This window comes from Carcharhinus amblyrhynchos, chromosome 11 (genome assembly GCF_965287045.1).
Source record: "Carcharhinus amblyrhynchos chromosome 11, sCarAmb.v2.hapA, whole genome shotgun sequence".
In the NCBI taxonomy this organism is placed as follows: Eukaryota; Metazoa; Chordata; class Chondrichthyes; order Carcharhiniformes; family Carcharhinidae; genus Carcharhinus; species Carcharhinus amblyrhynchos.
The window spans coordinates 59,401,669-59,421,770 of NC_137334.1; the positions used below are offsets into that span (position 1 = coordinate 59,401,669).

At 41.8% G+C, this 20,102-nt stretch overlaps 1 protein-coding gene across 3 annotated transcripts in view; it reads left to right on the forward strand.

Moving 5' to 3' along the window:
- Positions 1 to 4,914: 4,914 nt before the first annotated feature.
- Positions 4,915 to 20,102, forward strand: part of ttc21b (tetratricopeptide repeat domain 21B) — a 68,356-nt gene continuing 53,168 nt past the window's right edge. For all 3 annotated transcript variants that reach the window (XM_080199183.1, XM_080199184.1, XM_080199185.1), the window contains exons 1-5: positions 4,915 to 4,955; positions 13,627 to 13,756; positions 13,860 to 13,970; positions 14,984 to 15,150; positions 18,470 to 18,592. In XM_080199183.1, coding sequence (XP_080055309.1) covers positions 4,929 to 4,955; positions 13,627 to 13,756; positions 13,860 to 13,970; positions 14,984 to 15,150; positions 18,470 to 18,592 — 558 coding nt within the window. In that variant the 5' untranslated portion in view covers positions 4,915 to 4,928. The remainder of the gene's footprint in view (positions 4,956 to 13,626; positions 13,757 to 13,859; positions 13,971 to 14,983; positions 15,151 to 18,469; positions 18,593 to 20,102) is intronic.

Here is a 20,102-nt window from a genome sequence, read left to right on the forward strand (position 1 = left end):
AATGAAACAAAAGTGTGAGGTCACGTACCAACCAATTCAAGAACAGCTTCTTCCCTGGTGCTTTTGAATGGACTTACCTTGCATTAAGTTGCTCTTTCTCTACACCCTAGCTTTGACTGTAACACCACATCCTTCACTCTCTCAGTTCCTTCCTTATGAATGACTGTATTGTTTTGTCTGTGTAGCTCACAAGAAACAATACTTTTCACTGTATGTTAATACATGTGACAATAATAAATCAAATCAAATCAGCTGTTAATTTCATACCCTTCAGTCTAATTGGCTAAAGACAAGTGCAGGTCTTTGCCCTGTTTCACTTGTTGTGATATTATTAGTTCAGACTTACAGCAATTCCACCATGCAAGGCCAAATCTAATTCATGGAAAATGCTGTTAGGTGCCTCAGCCACCCCAAGTTATTGGCCAACATTTTGCAGCTTTGTGTCACCAAAAGAGATGAATATTACAGTTTTAAGAAGTCAATTCCTGACATATGGCCCTGGCACCCATCTGAAATATGCATATGCCACTGGCCCGTAGATAGTTAATTAAGAGAGAAATAAAGACATCCTACCTAATCCAGATATCTGGATCTGTGTGTGACTCCTTTATTAATAAAGAACTGGTTAGCGGTTGTGTATTGGTATTGTTACTACACTAGTAATCCAGAGACTCAAGGTAAAGGTTCAGAAGGGCAACGTTTTCACACAGAGGGTGGTGAGTGTCTGGAACAAGCTGCCAGAGATGGTTGTAGAGGCAGGTACAATTTTGTTTTTTAAAAAGCATTTAGACAGTTACATGGGTAAGATGGGTATAGAGGGATATGGGCAATTGGGACTAGCTTAGGGGTTTAAAATAAAAGAGCGGCATGGACAAGTTGGGCCGATTTCCTGCTGTAAACCTCTATGACTCTATATCTCTAATGCTCTGGGGATCTGGATTCAAAGCCCACCATGACAGATGGTGAAATTTGAATCCAATAGAAATCTGGAATTAAAAGTCTAATAATCACTATGAAACCATTCTCACTTATTGTAAAAACATATTTGGTTCATTAAAGCCTTTAGAGAAGGAAATTTGCTGTTTTTACCTGGTTTGGCCTCCATGTGACTCCAGACCCACAGTAATATGGTTGACTCTTAAATGTTCTCTGAAACAGCTAAGCAAGCCACTGAGTTCAAGGGTAATTTGGGATGGGCAATAAATGCTGGCCCAGCCAGCAATGCCATATCTATGAGTGAAAAAAACACTCAGTGATCTTGCCTATCTAGTCACTTCACTGATTTTGAAAGTCAACAAGGTTAACACCTGAGCTCTGTGAAGTGATTTAACGGTTTAAATTCGTCAAACATGTGTCAATCAGATTGGCCAGCTGAACTGAGGAAATTAAGGGTAATTTACTTCTAGATGTTTTAGTCATTCTTAATGCAGTCTTTTTTAACAGCAGGTTTTGTGATTAATTTAGGTTATAAGATGCACCTCCGACAGAGGGGAAGGTTACAGAAGTTATGGCTAATTAGATACAGGCAGTTAGATGTGACACTCGGACACATTTAAATGGAATTAATTCAATAAATCTGGAATTAAAAGCTAGTGTGAACAGCTTCATGTGATCATGAAGCCTCTTGGTCATTGTAAAAATCCATCTGATTCAATAATGTTCTTTAGGGAAGAAAATGTATGGTCTTTATCCATTCTGGCCTATATGTAACAACAGACCCATGGCAGTGTGCTTAATTCATAACTGCCCTCTGAAATTACTTAGCAAGCCACTTGTTTGCTTCAAAATGGCTATAACGGATTGCAGTAGTTCAAGAAGGCAGGTCACCACCATCTTTTTAAGGGAAGAAGAATTATAGGTGTTGGTCTTATGTCAGCATGAATAAGAAAAATAGACATACAGGTTTCTTTAAAAAAAAGTGTGATTTAAACCAGCTAATTTAGATATTGCTACTGGCATGGAAGGCAAATGTATTCAGGAATAGAGAATCCAGCAAAAATGGAAAGCACTGCTGGCAATGGATGTTTATCACTTTCAGAGATCAAAGTGACAAACTTTCTGGATTAATAATCTAGTGATAACACCACTAGCTGATGGCAGAATTTGAATTCAATAAAAAAATCTGGAATTAAGAATCTACTGATGACCATGAAATCATTGTCGATTGTCAGAAAACCTCATCTGGTTCACTAATGTCCTTCAGGGAAGCAAATCTGTTGTCCTTACTTGGTCTGGCCTACGTATGACTCCAGAGTCACAGCAATGTGGGTGACTCTCAAGTCCCCTCTTAACAAGGGCAAGTAGGGATGGGCAATAAATGCTGGCCAGCCAGCGATGCCCATGTCCCACAAATGAATTTAAAAAATCTTCCCAAAGGAAGACAAGCTAACAAGTTCCTCCATAGCAGCTCTAAAATCTGGAAACAATTGTTAACTGCACACACATTGGGAGTAATTTTCCTGCATGAGAATGGATGGTGAAACGCACTCATGTAGCTAGGATATTTATTCAGCTGACTTTTCAGATATTTGACTTCTATCTTAATATATTCAAGACAAGTTAAGAAAATATCATATGTGGAAAGAACGTGGGCACCTGGTTTGGCTGCCCTGATTGCAACAACCTGAGTTGTTGACTCACTTGACGCAGGAGCAGCAAGTGCTCCGAAAGCTAGTGGCGTTTGCTACCAAATAAACACCAGGTTGGACTTTAACCTGATGTTGTAAGACTTCTTACTGTGTTTACCCCAGTCCAACGCTGGCATCTCCACATCATCCAACAACCTGCTCAGAGAAACAATCCAAGGCCTTTGTGGGTGAATTATTGGTTTAAATGAACAGCTTATGAAGTGCAAAACTTAAAACTTGAAATTTGAATTCAGGCCAATAAATTATCTTACTTGGCTTCCTCTACTCAATTTTGTTTAAAAAAATAATGATCATTATTGGCATAATGGCTTACATGGTTAGGGATGCAGCCGACAAATTGTAATTTTGTTAGGAAGCAAAATTGTTTTTTGGCTCCCCCTGGTGGAAACTGTATTATCCCATTCTGGATTGGCATGTTACTGTGGGAAATAACAAATGGAAAATATTTAACAATGGTAATCAACAAATAAGAAAATAGCAATTAAATAATTATATTGTATACTAAAACATTTGTTTTAAAATTTATGGGCCGTCTATTAGAATTTTAATGTTTTGTTAAAATTAGGATAAAACTAGATAAATTTTCTGTGTAAATGCAGTGCAAAGTATTTGATTCCATAGAATCCTACAGCACACAAAGAGGCCATTCAGCCCATCAAATCTGCACTGAGCACAATCCCACCCAGGCCCTATCCCCATAACCCCATGTATTTACACTAGATAGAAGGGACAATTTAGCATTGCCAATCTACCTAACTAGCACATCTTTGGACTATGGGTGAAAACTGAAGCATGCAGAGGAAACCCATACAGACATAGGGAGAACATACAGTGTCCATACAGACAGTGACCTGAGCCGGGAATTGAACCTGGGTCCTGGCGCTGTGAGGCAGCAATGCTAGTTACTCTGCCACACTCTGGTGGCTGTTCAGTCACACTGAATTCTCCCTCAGTGTGGCTGTTCAGTCACACTAAGGGAGAATTTAGCATGATCAAAACACCTAAACAGCTCATGTTTTGGATTGTAGGAGGAAACAGGACAACCTGGGGGAAACCCACACAGACACAGGGACAATGGGCAGACTTCACACAGTGACCCAAGCCAGGAATCAGATCGAGGTCTCTGGCACAGTAGTTACCACAGTGACACTGTGAGGCAACGGGGCTAACCATTGTGCCACCGTACGTCACTGTATATTCAGAAAAATGAGACTAATTAGATTCCTTAAAAGTTAGAAGTACAACTATAGACCTTCTTTGGCTTTGTTCATAGGTAGTTTGAGACTTGAGGTTTGGCTTCTGATGCTCATCACCATCCTGAAGTAGCCTAAACATGGCAGTGGTTTGCTGACCATTCTAAAATGAAGTGCAGCATGAGGGACATGGATCCAATAGCTGGAAGGAACTTTTCACCTTAGTAGAGGGGTCAATAATCAGGAGGCATAGATTTAACGTTAGGGACAGGAGATTTATAGGGAATGTGAGGAAACATTTCTTCACCCGCAGGATGGTGGGCATCTGGAACTCAATGCCTGAAAGGGTTGTAAAGGCGGGATCCTTCACAACATTTAATACAAAGTTAGATGAGCACTTGAAGTGCCATAATGAACAAGGCTACAGCCCATGTACTTGAAAATGGGATTAGGATAGGTACTTGATGAGTGGTGCAGACATGATGGGCTGAAAGGCCTCTTTTATAAGCTTTAATACTCCCTGACACCTTATATTGTGGTCTGCAGGTTCTTGACTCCTGCATCAAATGGATAGGCCTCTCATGGTCAAACATCTTCTCAACCTAATTTTCTCTAAGGAAACAGCCCTGGCTTGTCCAACCGATCCTTGTAACTTAAGTTTCTCACCCAAAGAACGACTCTAGTAATTCTTATTTACCCCCTCTCTAAAGCGTTCACATGGTCCAAGTGGTGTCCAGAAATTGACACAAAGCACCAGCTGAGGCTGAACCATTTTATAAAGAATCATCATACACTCCTTGCTTCTGTTTATGAAGCCAATCCTCTGTGACTTTTTAACCATTTTTTTGAGCTGCCATTAATTATAAGTTGTAAAAGCAAAAAGGGGAAGTGTTTTAAAAGTGTGTGTTTGAAGCACACTTGCTGCCTCTGGACATGTTGCAGTGACAATGCTCCCTGGAAAGTCAGACAGCACAGCCAGGCATCAGCTGCCGATTGCCGACGGCTGGGCGGACCGATCGATCGATGTGCTGAGCGGTTGGAGCTCGACTGTGCGTGTCTGTGTTTGGTAACCAGGAGACGGGCGGAGATGGCGGACCAGGACTCGGTGTCACTGGTGAGCCGGGGCCGGGGGGGGCGCAGGGGCAGATCGCAGCGGCTCAGAGCCGGCCACTACTTCCCTTCCTTAGACATCCCCTCCCCCCCACCCCCGGTCCTCTCTCCAGCCGCCCACCCCCCACCCCCTCCCCCTGCCGTCCACCCCACCCCCTCCCCTTTCCGCTCCCCCCTCTGCAGCTCCCCCTCTGCACCCCACCCCCGTAACCTTCCCCCACCTTTTTGCACACTTCCCATCCTCCATGCCTGTCCCATTGCACCCTCCTCCCTTACCTTTTCAGCTAGTCTGTGGTTTTTATGGGAGTGCATGAGATCCGGACTGACCAAGTTGAAGTTGGAGACAATGTGATGAGGCACAGGTTGTGAGATGGACTGATAAAAGGGCAGATGGCTTTCCATTCGCGCACATGTGCCTGGTGAGCAGACCAAGTGGTTTGTGCACACTTGGTCAGTTGAGAGAGTCTTGACCCTCCATGGAGCATGGGACGTAAGAATCTGTGACCACAAGCAAGACGACAAAGCAGTGTAGTTGGAGATGGGATAAATCAGGATCAACATCTTCAGGAGCAAATGTAAAGCCACAGACAGGAGGAAGGTAAAGGAGAGAAACGAGGGTCCAGAAGGCAACAAAGGCCACACCTTTAGCATTGATTGTCAAAGAAGATGCCTGTTCATGTCAAGGAGACTATGCCTATCTTGGTGGATGGAACCTGAGATTTGTGCTTTCATTGAGGAGGACTTCAAATCACACAGCACTGCTTACTATGGTCGGTCAATAGCCTTTAAAGTCACTGGCCTTCTTCAACTCTGGCTCTTTCTAAGGATCAGAGCTAGAAGTTTGTGGCATCTTTCAAATGGCAGCATGCTATTGCATCTTGCATGTCACAAATGCTTTATGAAAGTAGGTAATAAAATATCAAACTGATGGCACATTGCAAGTGCAGGGACAGTACAATTTGCCTCCATCTTGGATTTCTGCAGAAATAGGGTATTACTGATTGTACCCAAGTGGCCACCAAGGTGCCAAGTGAGCAGCCAGTAAAGTTAATTAACAAGAAAAATTTGCACTCAAACATTCAGCTGGTATATGACCACTGAAGTGCTTTACACATGTTTGCGCTTGCTATCCTGGCTCCAACCTTCATTCTCCTTGGTCCAGACTGCTGCTACTCTTCATGTAATCACCAAAACTTGCAATTTGCCTCCTTCTTGGATTTCCTCACATGCAGGGCATCATCAATGAAACAACACAGTCCATGGGAGGAGGAGGAGGAATATGCAGAGCAAATGATGCCCACACTTTGCAGGGAGAACACAAAGAAGTCAGAGCAGGAGTAGACTATGTGGCCCCTCAAATCTGCACTGCCATTCAATGTGAACGTGGCTGATCTTGGGCTTCAGTTCAATTTTCCTTGATTCCCTCAAAGACCAAACATTTTTCTATCCCAGCCTGAAATGTATTCAATGATACAGCAACTACAACTCTGTTGGAAAGCATTCTGAGATTTACAACCCATTTGTGAAGTAATTTCTCATTCAGTTCTAAATCATCCCTTATCCTAAGACTGTGCCCTTATAAGTGTTGCTTGGGGCTGTCTTTTGATCCAATAGGATCAGGATAGTTTGACCATCTGATCAAGGGATGACTATGAGGTGTCTCAACAGACACTAGCCAATATAGGTAGTGCAGATGGGTATAATTCACATGATAGTGAGATACAAGGGAGGAAAATTCATGACTATGATCAGCAGATGTTTGACATGAGAAAAACTGCAAGTGACAACTGGACCAAGGGTTCTCTCACAGAGGTGTCTTTTCTGACCTTTCATTGGAGACCTTAGCATCCCTCTGCCTGGTAACGATAAAATTGTCATGACCATGTGACTATAGGCTGCTCTCGTCTTTGAGGGGGAGAGTTGACTGGTGATGATTTTAACCTGAGGATTACCGCACTTGAGGAGTAGCTTTGAGAAGGTGGGCTTTCATTAATAACCTCAGTCGGTATGATGATTGAACCCCCACTGTTAGCATCACTCTGCATCACAAACTAGCCATCTGGCTAACTGAGCTAACCAACTCCCTCTACTGGTCTGTGCTATACACCAAAACTACTTGTCAATACAGGCATTTATGAAACCTTCAGTTTTAAACACCATCTATTTGGTTCTACATCTGGCCAGTGTCAGCTTTTGCATGAGAATATATACACAAGTTATTATACATTGAATAGTTTGGCCTTGTTCTGTAGTGAGAAAACTTGGGCAACAGGGAGAAGTACCTTGACGATGCATCACTCCATAGACCTCCAGGTGAAGCCACATTATGGAGGTCCACAACCTATCCTGCATCCACAGGGTGCTAAGATCCATGTGACTCTCAGTGAGGTTTGCTGCTACTCAATGGAGGATACCATGCATTCACATGCAAGAGTTATGGAGCATGGATGAAAGCATCCATTATTTGAATGTGGGAATTCACTGTCTCCACTGGAAACTCCAACAGATGAAGCAACAGCTGATTTGCTGATGGCATCTGAAGCTTCTTGTCTGCTGGGAACTGAGCTTCGCTGGGCCTCTCCTAACTTCTCAGAGGAGAATTGGCCACTGGTATCACTGATTTAGTTATCTTCTGCACATCTGTGCAATGCTTAGCAGATTGTAGTAGCTGCTCTCCACATGCAACAAGGCCCACCCATGTGAGTTATCTGCGCTGTTGGAGGGTGTGCTGGAATAGTGACATAAAGCCTTCAGATGGTGTTGAACCTTTAGTAGGAACCCTGGTCTGTCTGTGACATGTTGTACCTTTCAGAGAGACACAATTTAAGTGAAACAGCTGCTCTTTCAGTCAAACACTGATACTTCCCCTTGATCAGGAGCTTCCAGTGGTGATAAAGGCACACAAGCCACAATTGATCTGGGGAATATTGGACGCAACCATCATTATACTCATTTCCCGTAGCTTCCACACTTATTCTCAGTCACGGGTTGCCATGTGTGACCCTTCTTATTGCTGTAGCTTCCTTCTCCATTTGTGTTACAAGGCGATAAAGGCATTCTTTCTCTCATTCATTAATGTTCCCTGTCTCTCTGAGCATGTTTCTGCTCGCATAGACATAGGTAGTGTCACTCTCTGCCTCATGTTTGATATGTGTTGGTCACTCTGAAGCATCAGACCTGGCATGGTGAGGTATCATTTGCCCATGATTGACCATGTGATTTGGTTGCAAATGAATTAGGTGCTTCACTGGACCCTGCCTCCTGTTGCCATTGCGTGGGACTATCACCTAGCTTCACATTTCGTGAATGCTACCTTATTCATGTTGGGCTTCAAGTTTGCAACTAACACTGCTCACCTTTCCAAACTGCATTAGATTATTAAATCTCTTTCTGCATTGGATTAAGGTTCTTGCAACAGCCCCTTAGCTGCTTATGATACCTGCCACCTCCAGCCTTGCTTTCTTGATGAGGTTTGCTGGACTCTTCCTCTTGCCTGGCAAACACAGGATCTCATTTTTCACCTCCGGGAAGGTATCACTGAACTGTAGAGGGATCCTTCCTCATCGTGACAACATTCCTCTACTGTTGACCCCACTTCTTCACATGCTACCGATCCTGCCTCCGGCCCACACACTCTGTTGCTTTGCATTTTTACCTGACATCAGATTGTCTGCCCAATTGGTAAAATTCAGGCCTAAAATTCATATAGTAATGACTGAATATCCAGGCACGATGCTATCCACCTGGTCGCAGCTGAGATGTGCTATAAAGAAACATGTAACTTTCAGTGTCCTGGTTCAGATTCTCCCATCCCTTGAAACTCTCCTTGTTGCTATTTGCCTCATTCTGAGTAATTGTTCCCATGGTACAGGCTGGCAGCCACTTGATACTCAAGGAGCTGTTCCCACCTGGTAGCCAGTAGCTAATACATATCTGTTTTGATCAAGCAGATGATCAGCTATATGCAAGTAAAGTCTGACAGCCAGTAACTACCTTGGCTTCCTTGACAAAATTGAAGCACTGTGTTGCTGCACACACAGGAAACAGGAGTAGGACATTTGACCCTTTGAGCCTGCTCCACCATTTTTTTAGGTTATGGCTAATCAACTACCTGAAAACCACTTTCCTGTGCTACCTCCCCATATCCCTTGATGTGATTACTATCCAGAAATGTATTGATTTCTGGCTTGAACGTGCTCAATGATTGAGTTTCCACAGCATTCTGGGGTAGAGAATTCCAACGATTCATCCTTTGAGTGAAGAAATTCCTCTTCATCTAAGTCTTAAATAGACTTTCTCTTATTCTGAGACTGTGCCCCTTGATTCTAGGTTCACCAGTTAGGTGTAACATCCTATCTCTATCTACCTTATCACTAGTATAATGACTTCAGTAAGGCCATTGAGGTTGGCCTCTTAGAATATGAACTCCCTGGTTGAGTTCTTTATTGCTTTTCCAGTCAGGGAGTCTTTGTTCTATACATAACTGGAAGTGTTAGGTCTCCTGGCACTCCGAATGCTGACTCAGATTGTAACTAACACGCTATGAACTTAAATAGAGCTTGTAAATAAAAAGGAATCTGGTGAAGGGATACCGGCCTCTGCTGACTTATTCCACTGGAGATGAGGGGGAAAAAAACGAACTGAGGGAAGGTACTCACCAATAGGCGTGACGCATTGGGGATAAGCCATTGTCAGGTATCGTGCCCCTGTTTGGGAAACTGGATTCTTTTGACCCTGCTGTGGAGGACTGGGCCCAATATGTAGAACAAATGCATTCTTTTAACGCTAATGACATAGTGTCAGATGAAATGCAATGGGTTATTTTTCTGACTGCATGTGGACCATCAGCTTTTGCCATTATGCATAGCTTAGCTTTCCCGGAGGCCCCAAATACAAAAACCTTCCAAGAATTGGCAGACTTAGTGAAAGAATGACCCTCAGCCACTTCTGATCCTGAGAAGGCTTTACTCGGCAATCTGAAAAACGGGGGAGTCTGTCACGAATTTCTTAACAAGGTTGTGACATCTGGAATGCTTGCAAACTCAGGTTGATATAAATGAGATGTTAAGAAATTGGCTGGATAAATAATGTGACTATCCAAAAATGCCTGTGGGTAAAGTCCCACATGGACTGGCTTTGTCATTGGAAAAGGCGGCAAGAGGGGCATATGAGTTACAAGGGTTCCCAATGGAAATGGACACTCACACCAGCGCAACTAAATTAGGGGACCACCACTTGGGGGCAGGAAATGATATAGCTGCCCTCAGGAAGGATTCAAAAAGTAGTAAACCCAGATGTGCTGGAGGACTGCCTGAAAACAAGGCCAAATTTGAACCAGACAGACAACAGTCCCTGCAGAATCTTGCCCAGTAAGATATTGTAACATAGACATAGCAATGAACAAATCGGAACATATCAAAATAACCTTAAGACTAAATGGACAACCAGTATTAATGGAGGTTGACACAGGCACGGCCGTACCTGTGGTCGGGGAAGCAGTGTTCAGCAAAATCCGCACTGGGCTCCAACCCTTATGCTTAATAAAGACCTAGGCAAGACTGAAGATTTTTCACAGGGGAACCACTGAAAGTTGTGAGTACAACCTTTGTTCCTGTTTCTTACGAAAAGCAACTAGTTAGACTACTGTTAATGATATCAGAGGGCTTGGGATCAAGCTTAATGGGGTGAAACTAGCTCAGAGAGATCCAACTGGATGGGTGAACATTTTCCAATTGGGGAATGGACATTTGAGCGAAGTCCTGTTAAAATACCCAGAGGTTTTCCAAGAAGGGTTAGGAACAATAAAAGGATCAAAGCGATGTTACATATCGATCCAGATGTAGTTCCATGACTTTGCAAGGCTTGCTTGGTTCCATTTGCATTAAGAGAGAAAGTGGAAACAGAAATTAAAAGATTGAAATGAGAAGGTATAATGAAACCTGTCCAGTTTGCGGAATGGGCAGCACTGTGGTGCCTATTATGAAGCCAAATGGTTCAGCCTGTCTTTGAATGGACTTCAAGCAAACAATAAACTGCCATTCACAACTGGACAAATACCCGATTCCTGGATAGAAGATTTATGTGCAAAGCTAACAGGGGTACTACTCTTTTCACAATTAGTTATGAATTATGTTTACTAGCAATTGCAGCTGGATGAGGATTTGCAGAAATAGGTCACGATCAATACACTATAAAGGGCTTCCATCAATGCACAAGGTTATCTTTTGGGGTATCGTCCACCTACGCGATTTTCCAGAGAACAATGGAAAACATATTCCAAGGTTTATCACAGATAGCCACTTATCTGGATGATGTGCTCATTCCGGATAAAACAAGGGCAGAACTCTGACAGAACCTGGATGAAGCCCTTAGACAGTTGTCACCAGCCGGTGTACGCTTAAGGAGTGAGAAGTGTGTTTTCTTAATACATCAGGTGACCTATCTGGGTCACAAAGTGGACAAAACAGGTTTACATCTTTGGGGGACTGCATGTATGGATTAAAGATGCCCCGGCCCTAACCTCAATCCAGGAGTTATGATCAGTTTTAGGACTGGTGATGTACTACGGGATGTTCATACAAAACCAGCCTCCATCTTGACTCACCTACATTAACTGTTAAAAAAGGGTCAATCTTGGGAATGGTATGTCCATCATGACCTTGCTTTTAAGAAAATAAACTAACAGCTATTGTCGGCAAATGCCTTAGCACATTACAATCTCTTCTATTTTGGGCACCATCAACATTGAGGTGTCTGCAAAAGGTAGCCTACTCAAGGCATTTGTTAACCCAACTTTCCAGCCGCTGCTCCAGCTGATAACTGTCTGCTGTCAATAGCAATACTCATCACTGGATTTGAGCTGATGCTATCAGTGGCACCACTTTGTCCTCTTTCAAAAGTCCCAACAGCAGCTTGAGATTGATGACTATCGCAAATTTACACCCAGATAGATGAAATTTCTTCACTCTAAGTATTACTGCCAGACCTTCTTTTTCAATGTGGGTGTACTGTCTTTCTACTGTCACCAAGGTTGTATCACAGCTTGGTATGGCTCCTGCTCTGCCCAAGACCACAAGGAACTACGAAAGGTTGTGAATGTAGCCCAATCCATCATGCAAACCAGCCTTCTGTCCATTGACTGTGCCTACACTTCCTGCTGCCACGGCAAAGCAGCTGCATAATTAAGGATCCCACGCACCCCAGACATTCTCCCTTCCACCTTCTCCCATTGGCAAAAAGATACAAAAGTCTGAGGTCATGTACCAATTAGTTCAAGAACAGCTTCTTCCCTGTTGCTGTCAGACTTTTAAATGGACTTACCTTGCACTATGTTGATCTTTCTCTACACCCTAGTTAACTGTAACACTACATTCTGCAGCCTCTTCTTTCCTTCTCTATGAACAGCATGCTTTGTCTGTATAGCGCGCAAGGAATAATACTTTTCACTGTATGCTAATACATGTGACAATAATTAATCAAATCAAATCAAATATCCTTCCTGTGGCCACACAAGATATATGTCTCTGGACACACAAGGACCTGGTACTTGTAAAAGTGAAACACTTGGTAGAGCCAGAGAAATAAAAAGTCCAATGCAACTTCAATTCCACCCATACTGAAGTAGAAGAGAATAGCTCACAGTAGAAGATGAATACTGCTACAGGGTAGCATGAATGGTGATCCCAGGCCAAGGCTGCTGTGCCATACTGGCTGAATAGCATCACAGCACCCAGGATTGTCCCAAGCTGAAGATGGTGCCCTTACTTGGTCTGAACTACATGGTTGATTGTCAGATGATGTAACAAGTCACTCAGCTGTATCAAACTGCTATAAACAAGTCAATAAAGAATGAAGCAGGTGGACCATCCAGCATTGACTAAGCACTGGAAACAACAATGGTAAAGTCCACCCTGTTGGCACAGCAAAGTTGTCCTTACTAACATCTCAGCCCTTAATTGTGCCAAAATTGGGAGAGCTGTCTCACAAACCAATCAAGCAACAATCTGACATTGTCATATTCACTTCAGAAACCTCTTTACTACCTTTTCCAGTCCCACTATTTGCTGATATTAATAATGATTATCTTTGCTCAGATGCTTCTGTTTATCAATATCATCTGTCATTAACCACTTCCTCAAAAATTGTATCTTTGATCTATCTGTCCTGTCCAACTACAGGCTTCTATCCTTTCTCTCCCTTTTAATCTTCATTTTCTTGCTAATGAAATATCTAAGCATTTACTCTTGTTTTTAAAGGTGGTGGGAATTGTACCTGTTAACCAGGATTGCACCTCCCCCGGTGACGTGTACTGAATAGGATGGAATGTCACTTTGCTGCTATGAATGCCGATAAAAATCTGAAAATTGGTAGCTGGGTGATACAAGCTGGCTGTTGTGACATATTGTTGTAGAGAGATGTTCCGATCTAAACTTAATTTTCTGCAATCGTGAATCTGATAGGAATAGTTGTTTGTAGTACAGAACTTGAGTATGTTGGTGCAGAACATTCTTGGTGAGGTCTGGGAATTTGGACAGCATTTGTCCTCTTTGTGAGTGTGAAGAGCAATCAAATGAAAGAACATGAACACATAAAAAGGGCAAGTGGAGGAACTATAATTTAGAGAAGACTAGTAGTGAAAGAACAATTCAATATACTTTCATCTTTTTATTTTGCAGGCTCTAATAAACTATTACTGTGAAAAGAAATATTTCAATCATATCCAGATTGCAGCAGATGAGGGTCTCAAAAAATATGGCAATGATGCTGTGTTCCTATTTTTTCGTGCATATGGGATCCTTATGGAAGGTAATTAAATGTAAAGAAAATGCTCAATCTATTTTCATGACATTCAAGCGTCAAGCTGTAATGTATTTCATAATTCAAACATGTCTTTCTTTTGCACATGCAGATCGAATTCAAGAAGCTATGCGTGAACTTGAGGCTGTTAGAGAAAAGCAGGATGTGTCGCTCTGTTCTATAATGGCTCTAATCTATGCTCATAAAAAAAGTTTAGCTCCAGGTGAGTGAATACACAGAGTATACATTGTCTGGCAGTGAAGAAATTACACCATTTGTTCTGAGTAAAAAAAAACATAAAAGATAAAATAGGACTGCAGCACAAATATGTTTAATTTAGTTTGGGGGAAGACGATAGCAGAATGGTAATGTCACTGGACTAATAATACAGACTAATACTCTTACTTATGGGTTCAAATCCCACCATAGCAGCTGGTGGAATTTAAATTTGATAAATTTTGTAACTGAAAGCTAGTCTCAGTAATGGTGACCACGAAACACTTGTCAATTATCGTACAAAATATTTGGCTCACTAATGTCCTTTAGAAAAGACAATCTGTCATCTTTACCTGGTCTGGCTTACATATGACTCCAAACCCACAGCTGTGTGGTTGACTCTTCCCTCTGAACTGGCCTAGTGCAACATCCAGTTCAAGGCCAATTAGGGATGGGCAATAAATGCTAGCCTTGCCAGTGATGCCCTCATCCCATAAAAGAATGAGAAAAATATCTATAATATCCTACAGCCTATCCATGTCTGATATCTGATTTCTATTTGTTAGTTTGCTTACATCTCTTTGAAACTCTGGAGTCTATGTTTTCGTTTTATGACAATAATCGCTTTCTGTCACCTTTATGATAAATATGCATCGACAACATCTTTGCGTAAACATTGAAGCTACATGTTAATATAACAGAATAATCAGAATGGGAACCCTGACTGAATTCTCCCTTATAATACAGATATTGTAGACAGTTATAGTCCCATGATTGCTGCTACAGCTATCTCAGTGCAAACTCAGCGCAAACTTTTCTCAACCACTGGGGCAGCAAAACTTGACATGTAAATAAAATGTTGTTTGAGTCGGCAGTATTTTTAGTTGTATGATTCAAACAATATTTTCATTCAATAAAAGCGCCATAAAATATTAACTAATTAGGTCGAATGGTAAGCACTAAAATACTCTGTTTAGTTACTGAAATACTCAAGTAGTTTATCTTTTGCCTTGATAAAAGATCGTGATGCCATTCAAGAACTTGATAGCAAACTAAAAGAGGACCGGAAAACTGCAGGACAGATGGCGTTGTATTTTGCGGCTCTCTTCCTTTGGCACATTGGACGGCATGAAAAAGCTCGTGAATATGTTGATAGAATGATTAAACTTTCTAATGGAGCAAGAAAGGTTAGTATATTTTTTATAGATAACTGTGCAACGACACTGATATTATCACTGAAGGGAGAATTGGCACAAATGGATGTCCCATATTGCCACTAACTAGGAATTTTAAAGAATGTAAAATGATAACAAAGAATGACAGAGCTACACCAATGAATATGAAGATATCTACTTTTGAAATATGGGTTTATGAAAATTTAGAAAACGTAATTGCACTTTTAGTTGCACATGATTTCTCTCACATGATGTGAATTTGTCATTGTCAAGTTACCCTTTCAAAATTGAAAATTAAATACGTTCCAGTGTATATAGATACCAGGCAGGATGTTTCCTGTGGGACACCTTCAGGACCCGCCATCAGACTGAAATGAGAGTCAAAATCCTACACTCTGTGGAGAACTGTCACCTGGCTGTGCTTTTCTTCGAATTGGTGGAATAATGGCCAGAATGTGGACTTGCCGTTCACATAAGCAACTTGATTCTATGGGTTGGGAGGGTGGAGGTAGTAGTGAAGGGTGGTGCTTTCAAAGCTGGAATGCCAGTAGGAGTCTCTCCAACACTGAAAAAACAGCAAGCTTTTTGGGTAAGAGGGAAAAAGAGGCTGCCAGGTTGGAGCTTTTTAAAGTCTTAAATAATATGTCTTTAGTTTTGGAGGGTAATCCTGTCCACACAACAGTCAGCAACTGCAGCTGAAGCTTGACAGATGGAAGGTGGCCTCTACACCTGTTTGTACTGTTGCCACAGTCTGCTACTCCTCCCCACTGCCAAGAGGCTGCCTTCAGGCACTTACACTGTTCCCCAACTCAGAAATTCCAGTTGGTCTTTGATAATAGGCCTTCAATGAATCAATTTCACCGCCACAACAAAAACTTAAGTGATATTCAGTGATTTGTAACCTGTCATATTTGTGTTACAGCTTTACTAATTCCTGATGGCAAGATTTTTATCCATTGATAACAAGATTTCAGTTTAAAAACTCAAAAGCATTTGAAGTATTTTAAACGGTATTTGCTTTAAGTTATATTTAGTGCTCTGGTTAAGCCATGTTTGATCCAAGAATCAAATTTCAGTGTAAAGTACACCAAGCTACTTCCTTTCTAAAGTAGAGTACATTTTGCTATTAAAACATAAAATATTTCCCATTTATTTGGTCTGTAATATTTACCAAACTGAATAGGATTAAACTGCCAGATGCCATCGATAGCCAGTAATGTTCTTAATTAATGTAATAATTTCAGTGTGATTGTTCAGTGCTTCCTATTTCTATTTAGTTATAGTTGCTGAATGAAGAATTAAATAGTCTCCTATTTTCAAATTTTCTGTCTTCACTTTATAAACCCATGATCCCAGTGTAAATTGCGTTAAGAACATAAGAAATAGGAGCAGGAGTAGGCCATCTAGCCCTTCGAGTCTGCTCCGCCATTCAATAAGATCATGGCTGATCTGAAGTGGATCAGTTCCACTTTCCCGCTTTCTCCCCATAACCCTTAATTCCCTTGTCTGTCAAAAACCTATCTACCCGTGACTTAAATATATTTAGCGAGGTAGCCTCCACCACTTCAACGGGCAGAGAATTCCCACCCTTTGAGTGAAGAAGTTCCTCCTCAACTCTGATCTAAACTGCACCCCCCCCCCCACTTTATCTTGAGGCTGTGCCCTCTAGTCCTGCTATCCTTTCTAAGCGGGAAGAATCTCTCTACCTCTACCCTATCCATCACCTCCAATATCTTATACGTCTCTATAAGATCCCCCCTCATCTTTCTAAACTCCAACGAGTACAGACTCAGTCTATTTAGTCTCTCTTCATAGTCCAACCCCCTCATCTCTGGTATCAGCCTAGTGAACCTCCTCTGCACTCCCTCCAAGGCCAATATATCCTTGTGCAAATGCGGTGACCAAAACTGCACACAATACTCCAGCTATGGCCTCACCAGTACCCTGTACAGTTGCAGCAAGACCTCCCTGCTTTTATATTCTATCCCCCTCGCTATAAAGGCCAGCATTCCATTCGCCTTCTTGATCACCTGCTGCACCTGCAGACTGGGTTTTTGCGACGCATGCACAAGGACCCCCAGGTCCCTCTGCACCTTAGCATGCTGCAGCTTTTCACCCTTTAAATAGTAATCCCTCCTACTATTATTTCTGCCAGAGTGGATAACCTCACACTTGGAAACATTATACTCCATCTGCCAGGTCCTCGCCCACTCGCTCAGCCTATCCAGATCTCTCTGCAGACTTTCCACACCCTCCATGCAATTTGCTTTACCACTCATCTTTGTGTCATCAACAAATTTCGTCACCCTACACTCAGCCCCCTCCTCCAGATCATCTATATAAATGATAAATAGCTGAGGTCCCAGCACCGATCCCTGCGGCACTCCACTAGTCACCAACCGCCAATCAGAATAGCACCCATTGATACCAACTCTCTGCTTCTTATTAGACAACCAATCCTCTATCCACGCTAATACCTTACCCCCAACTCCATGCACCCTAACCTTCTGAAGCAACCTTTTATGGGGCACCTTATCAAACGCCTTTTGAAAATTTAGAAACACCACATCCACCGGTTCCCCTCTGTCTACCGCACTAGTCAGATCCTCATAGAAATCCAATAAATTCATCAAACACGACTTCCCCTTAACAAATCTGTGCTGTGTCTGCTCTATCAAACCATTCTTTTCTAGGTGCCTCGTTATTTCTTCTTTGATGATGGATTCAAGCATTGCTCGTGAGATTCCCAGGATTCAGCTACACAGAACCATTCTGTGGTAGAAATTGTCTCTTGCTATTAACGATCATTTTTCTTTTAAACGAACAATATATGTGTTGTTCACAGTGATTCAGAAGATGTGCTGGAGGTCTCAACTTAACTTTAACTAAAATTAGCTGTTTAAGTAAACCAATCATCAGCCATTACAAAAGCAAAGCACTGCACATACTGGAAATCTGAAATAAAAACAGAATGTGACAGATCAGGCCTGGCAGCATTTACAGAGAGGGAAACAAAGTTACTAGTTCAGATTGATAACCTATCGTCAAAGTTCTGACAAAAGGTTGGTGACCTAAAATGCTCATTGTTAATTGGTCTGCTGAGCACTTATTATCTTATCTCAGTAGCTAACTACTGCCACTTTATTTATTCTTTAAACATGGTACCTAACAATAATTTGTGTTCAGTTGAAGGTGCCAGAATGTTTGCACAACAAGGAGACTAAACTGATGCCTGTGAATTTTACCTAATTTTCTACAGGTAATCAAAATATGTAGTGATTTTTTATACATCGTATTTATCAGTGTAAAAATTAGTGTACTCTCATTCCAGGGCCTGATTTTGAAAGGATGGATCGAGCTAACCAGTGGGAGAGATGCATATGCAAAAAAGGCCGTCAAATATTTTGATGAAGGAATCCAAGATGGAAATGATGTATTTGCTATGATGGGGAAGGTGAGTTTAACTTTTTTTTTGAAACCTACAAAAATAAAAGGGATGAAATTGGTCTTCCTGGTTGCATGATAAAATAAATGCTGCAGACCAATTTTGCATCAAAATTATTTAAGAACAGTTTGAATATTTTCTTTTCATGTAATATTGCCATCATTGGTAGTAAGCAATCTACTTTAGAAGATAAAGGTGCAGCAGGTGGTCAGGAAGGCGAATGGGATGCTGGCCTTCATAGCGAGGGGGATTGAATATAAAAGTAAGGAGGTCTTGCTGCAACTGTAAAGGGCACTGGTGAGGCCGCAGCTGGAGTACTGTGTGCAGTTTTGGTCGCTGCACTTACGCAAGGATATTTTGGCCTTGGAGGGAGTGCAGAGGAGGTTTACTAGGCTGATAGCAGAGTTGAGGGGGTTGAACTATGAGGAGAGGCTGAATAAACTGGGCTTGTACTCAGAGTTTAGAAGAATGAGGGGAGATCTCATTGAGACATATAAGATGATGAATGGGATGGATAGGATAGAGGTGGAGAGGCTCTTCCCGCTCAGAAAGGACAGTAGGACTAGAAGGCACAGCCTCAAGATAAAGGGGGGAGCGGTTTAGAACAGAGTTGAGGAGGAACTTCTTTACTCAAAGGGTGGTGAATCTCTGGAATTCTCTGCCTGTTGAAGTGGTGGAGGCTGCCTCGCCATATATATTTAAGACTTTGATAGGTTTTTGATAGGCGAGGGGATTAAGGGTTATGGGAGAGGGCGGGAAGGTGGAACTGAGACACGACAAGATCAGCCATGATCTTATTGAATGGCGGGGCAGGCTCGAAGGGCTAGATGGCCTACTCCTGCTCCTATTTCTTATGTTCTTATGTTCTTATAATGGGTCAGTTGAATTAACTCCTTGAGTTGTAAATACTATCTGTTCTCCCTTACCCCAACTCTATTCTTCCCTCCTCCCACACCGAACAAATGTAAAAAGTAATGAACTAAAAATGCTGGATAAACTCAGCAGGTCTGGCAACATCAGGACAGAAAGAAACAGAGTTAATGTTTTGACTCTTTAGAATTCTCTGAAGAAGAAGTCATGCAGACTTGAGATGTTAACTCTGTTTCTTTCTCCACTGTTGTTTCTACCCCCGCTGAGTTTATTCAGCATTTTCTGTTCTTATTTCAGATTTCCAGCATTTGCAGTATTTTGCTTTTGTATAAAAAGAGGTGCATTTCCTTTAGAACATAATTTATTTTCCTCTTGTGTGCACTCTCTCTTTCTGTCAATCAGTCTTGGTCATTTTTGTTTCTTGATTACCGCAGTGTATTTCTTTTTCATATACTTCTACTTAATTATTTTGCTTTTAACACTTTACAAAGCATTTAGCCCAAATGCCATAAACAGGGATGGATTATCCTTGCACTCCCTGTCTAATTTTCCTGTTTATTGAATCATGGCAATACTATATGTGCCAGCCAACAAAGTGTGAAGGTATAACACAGGCAGCACAGTAGCACAGTAGTTAGCATTGCTGCTT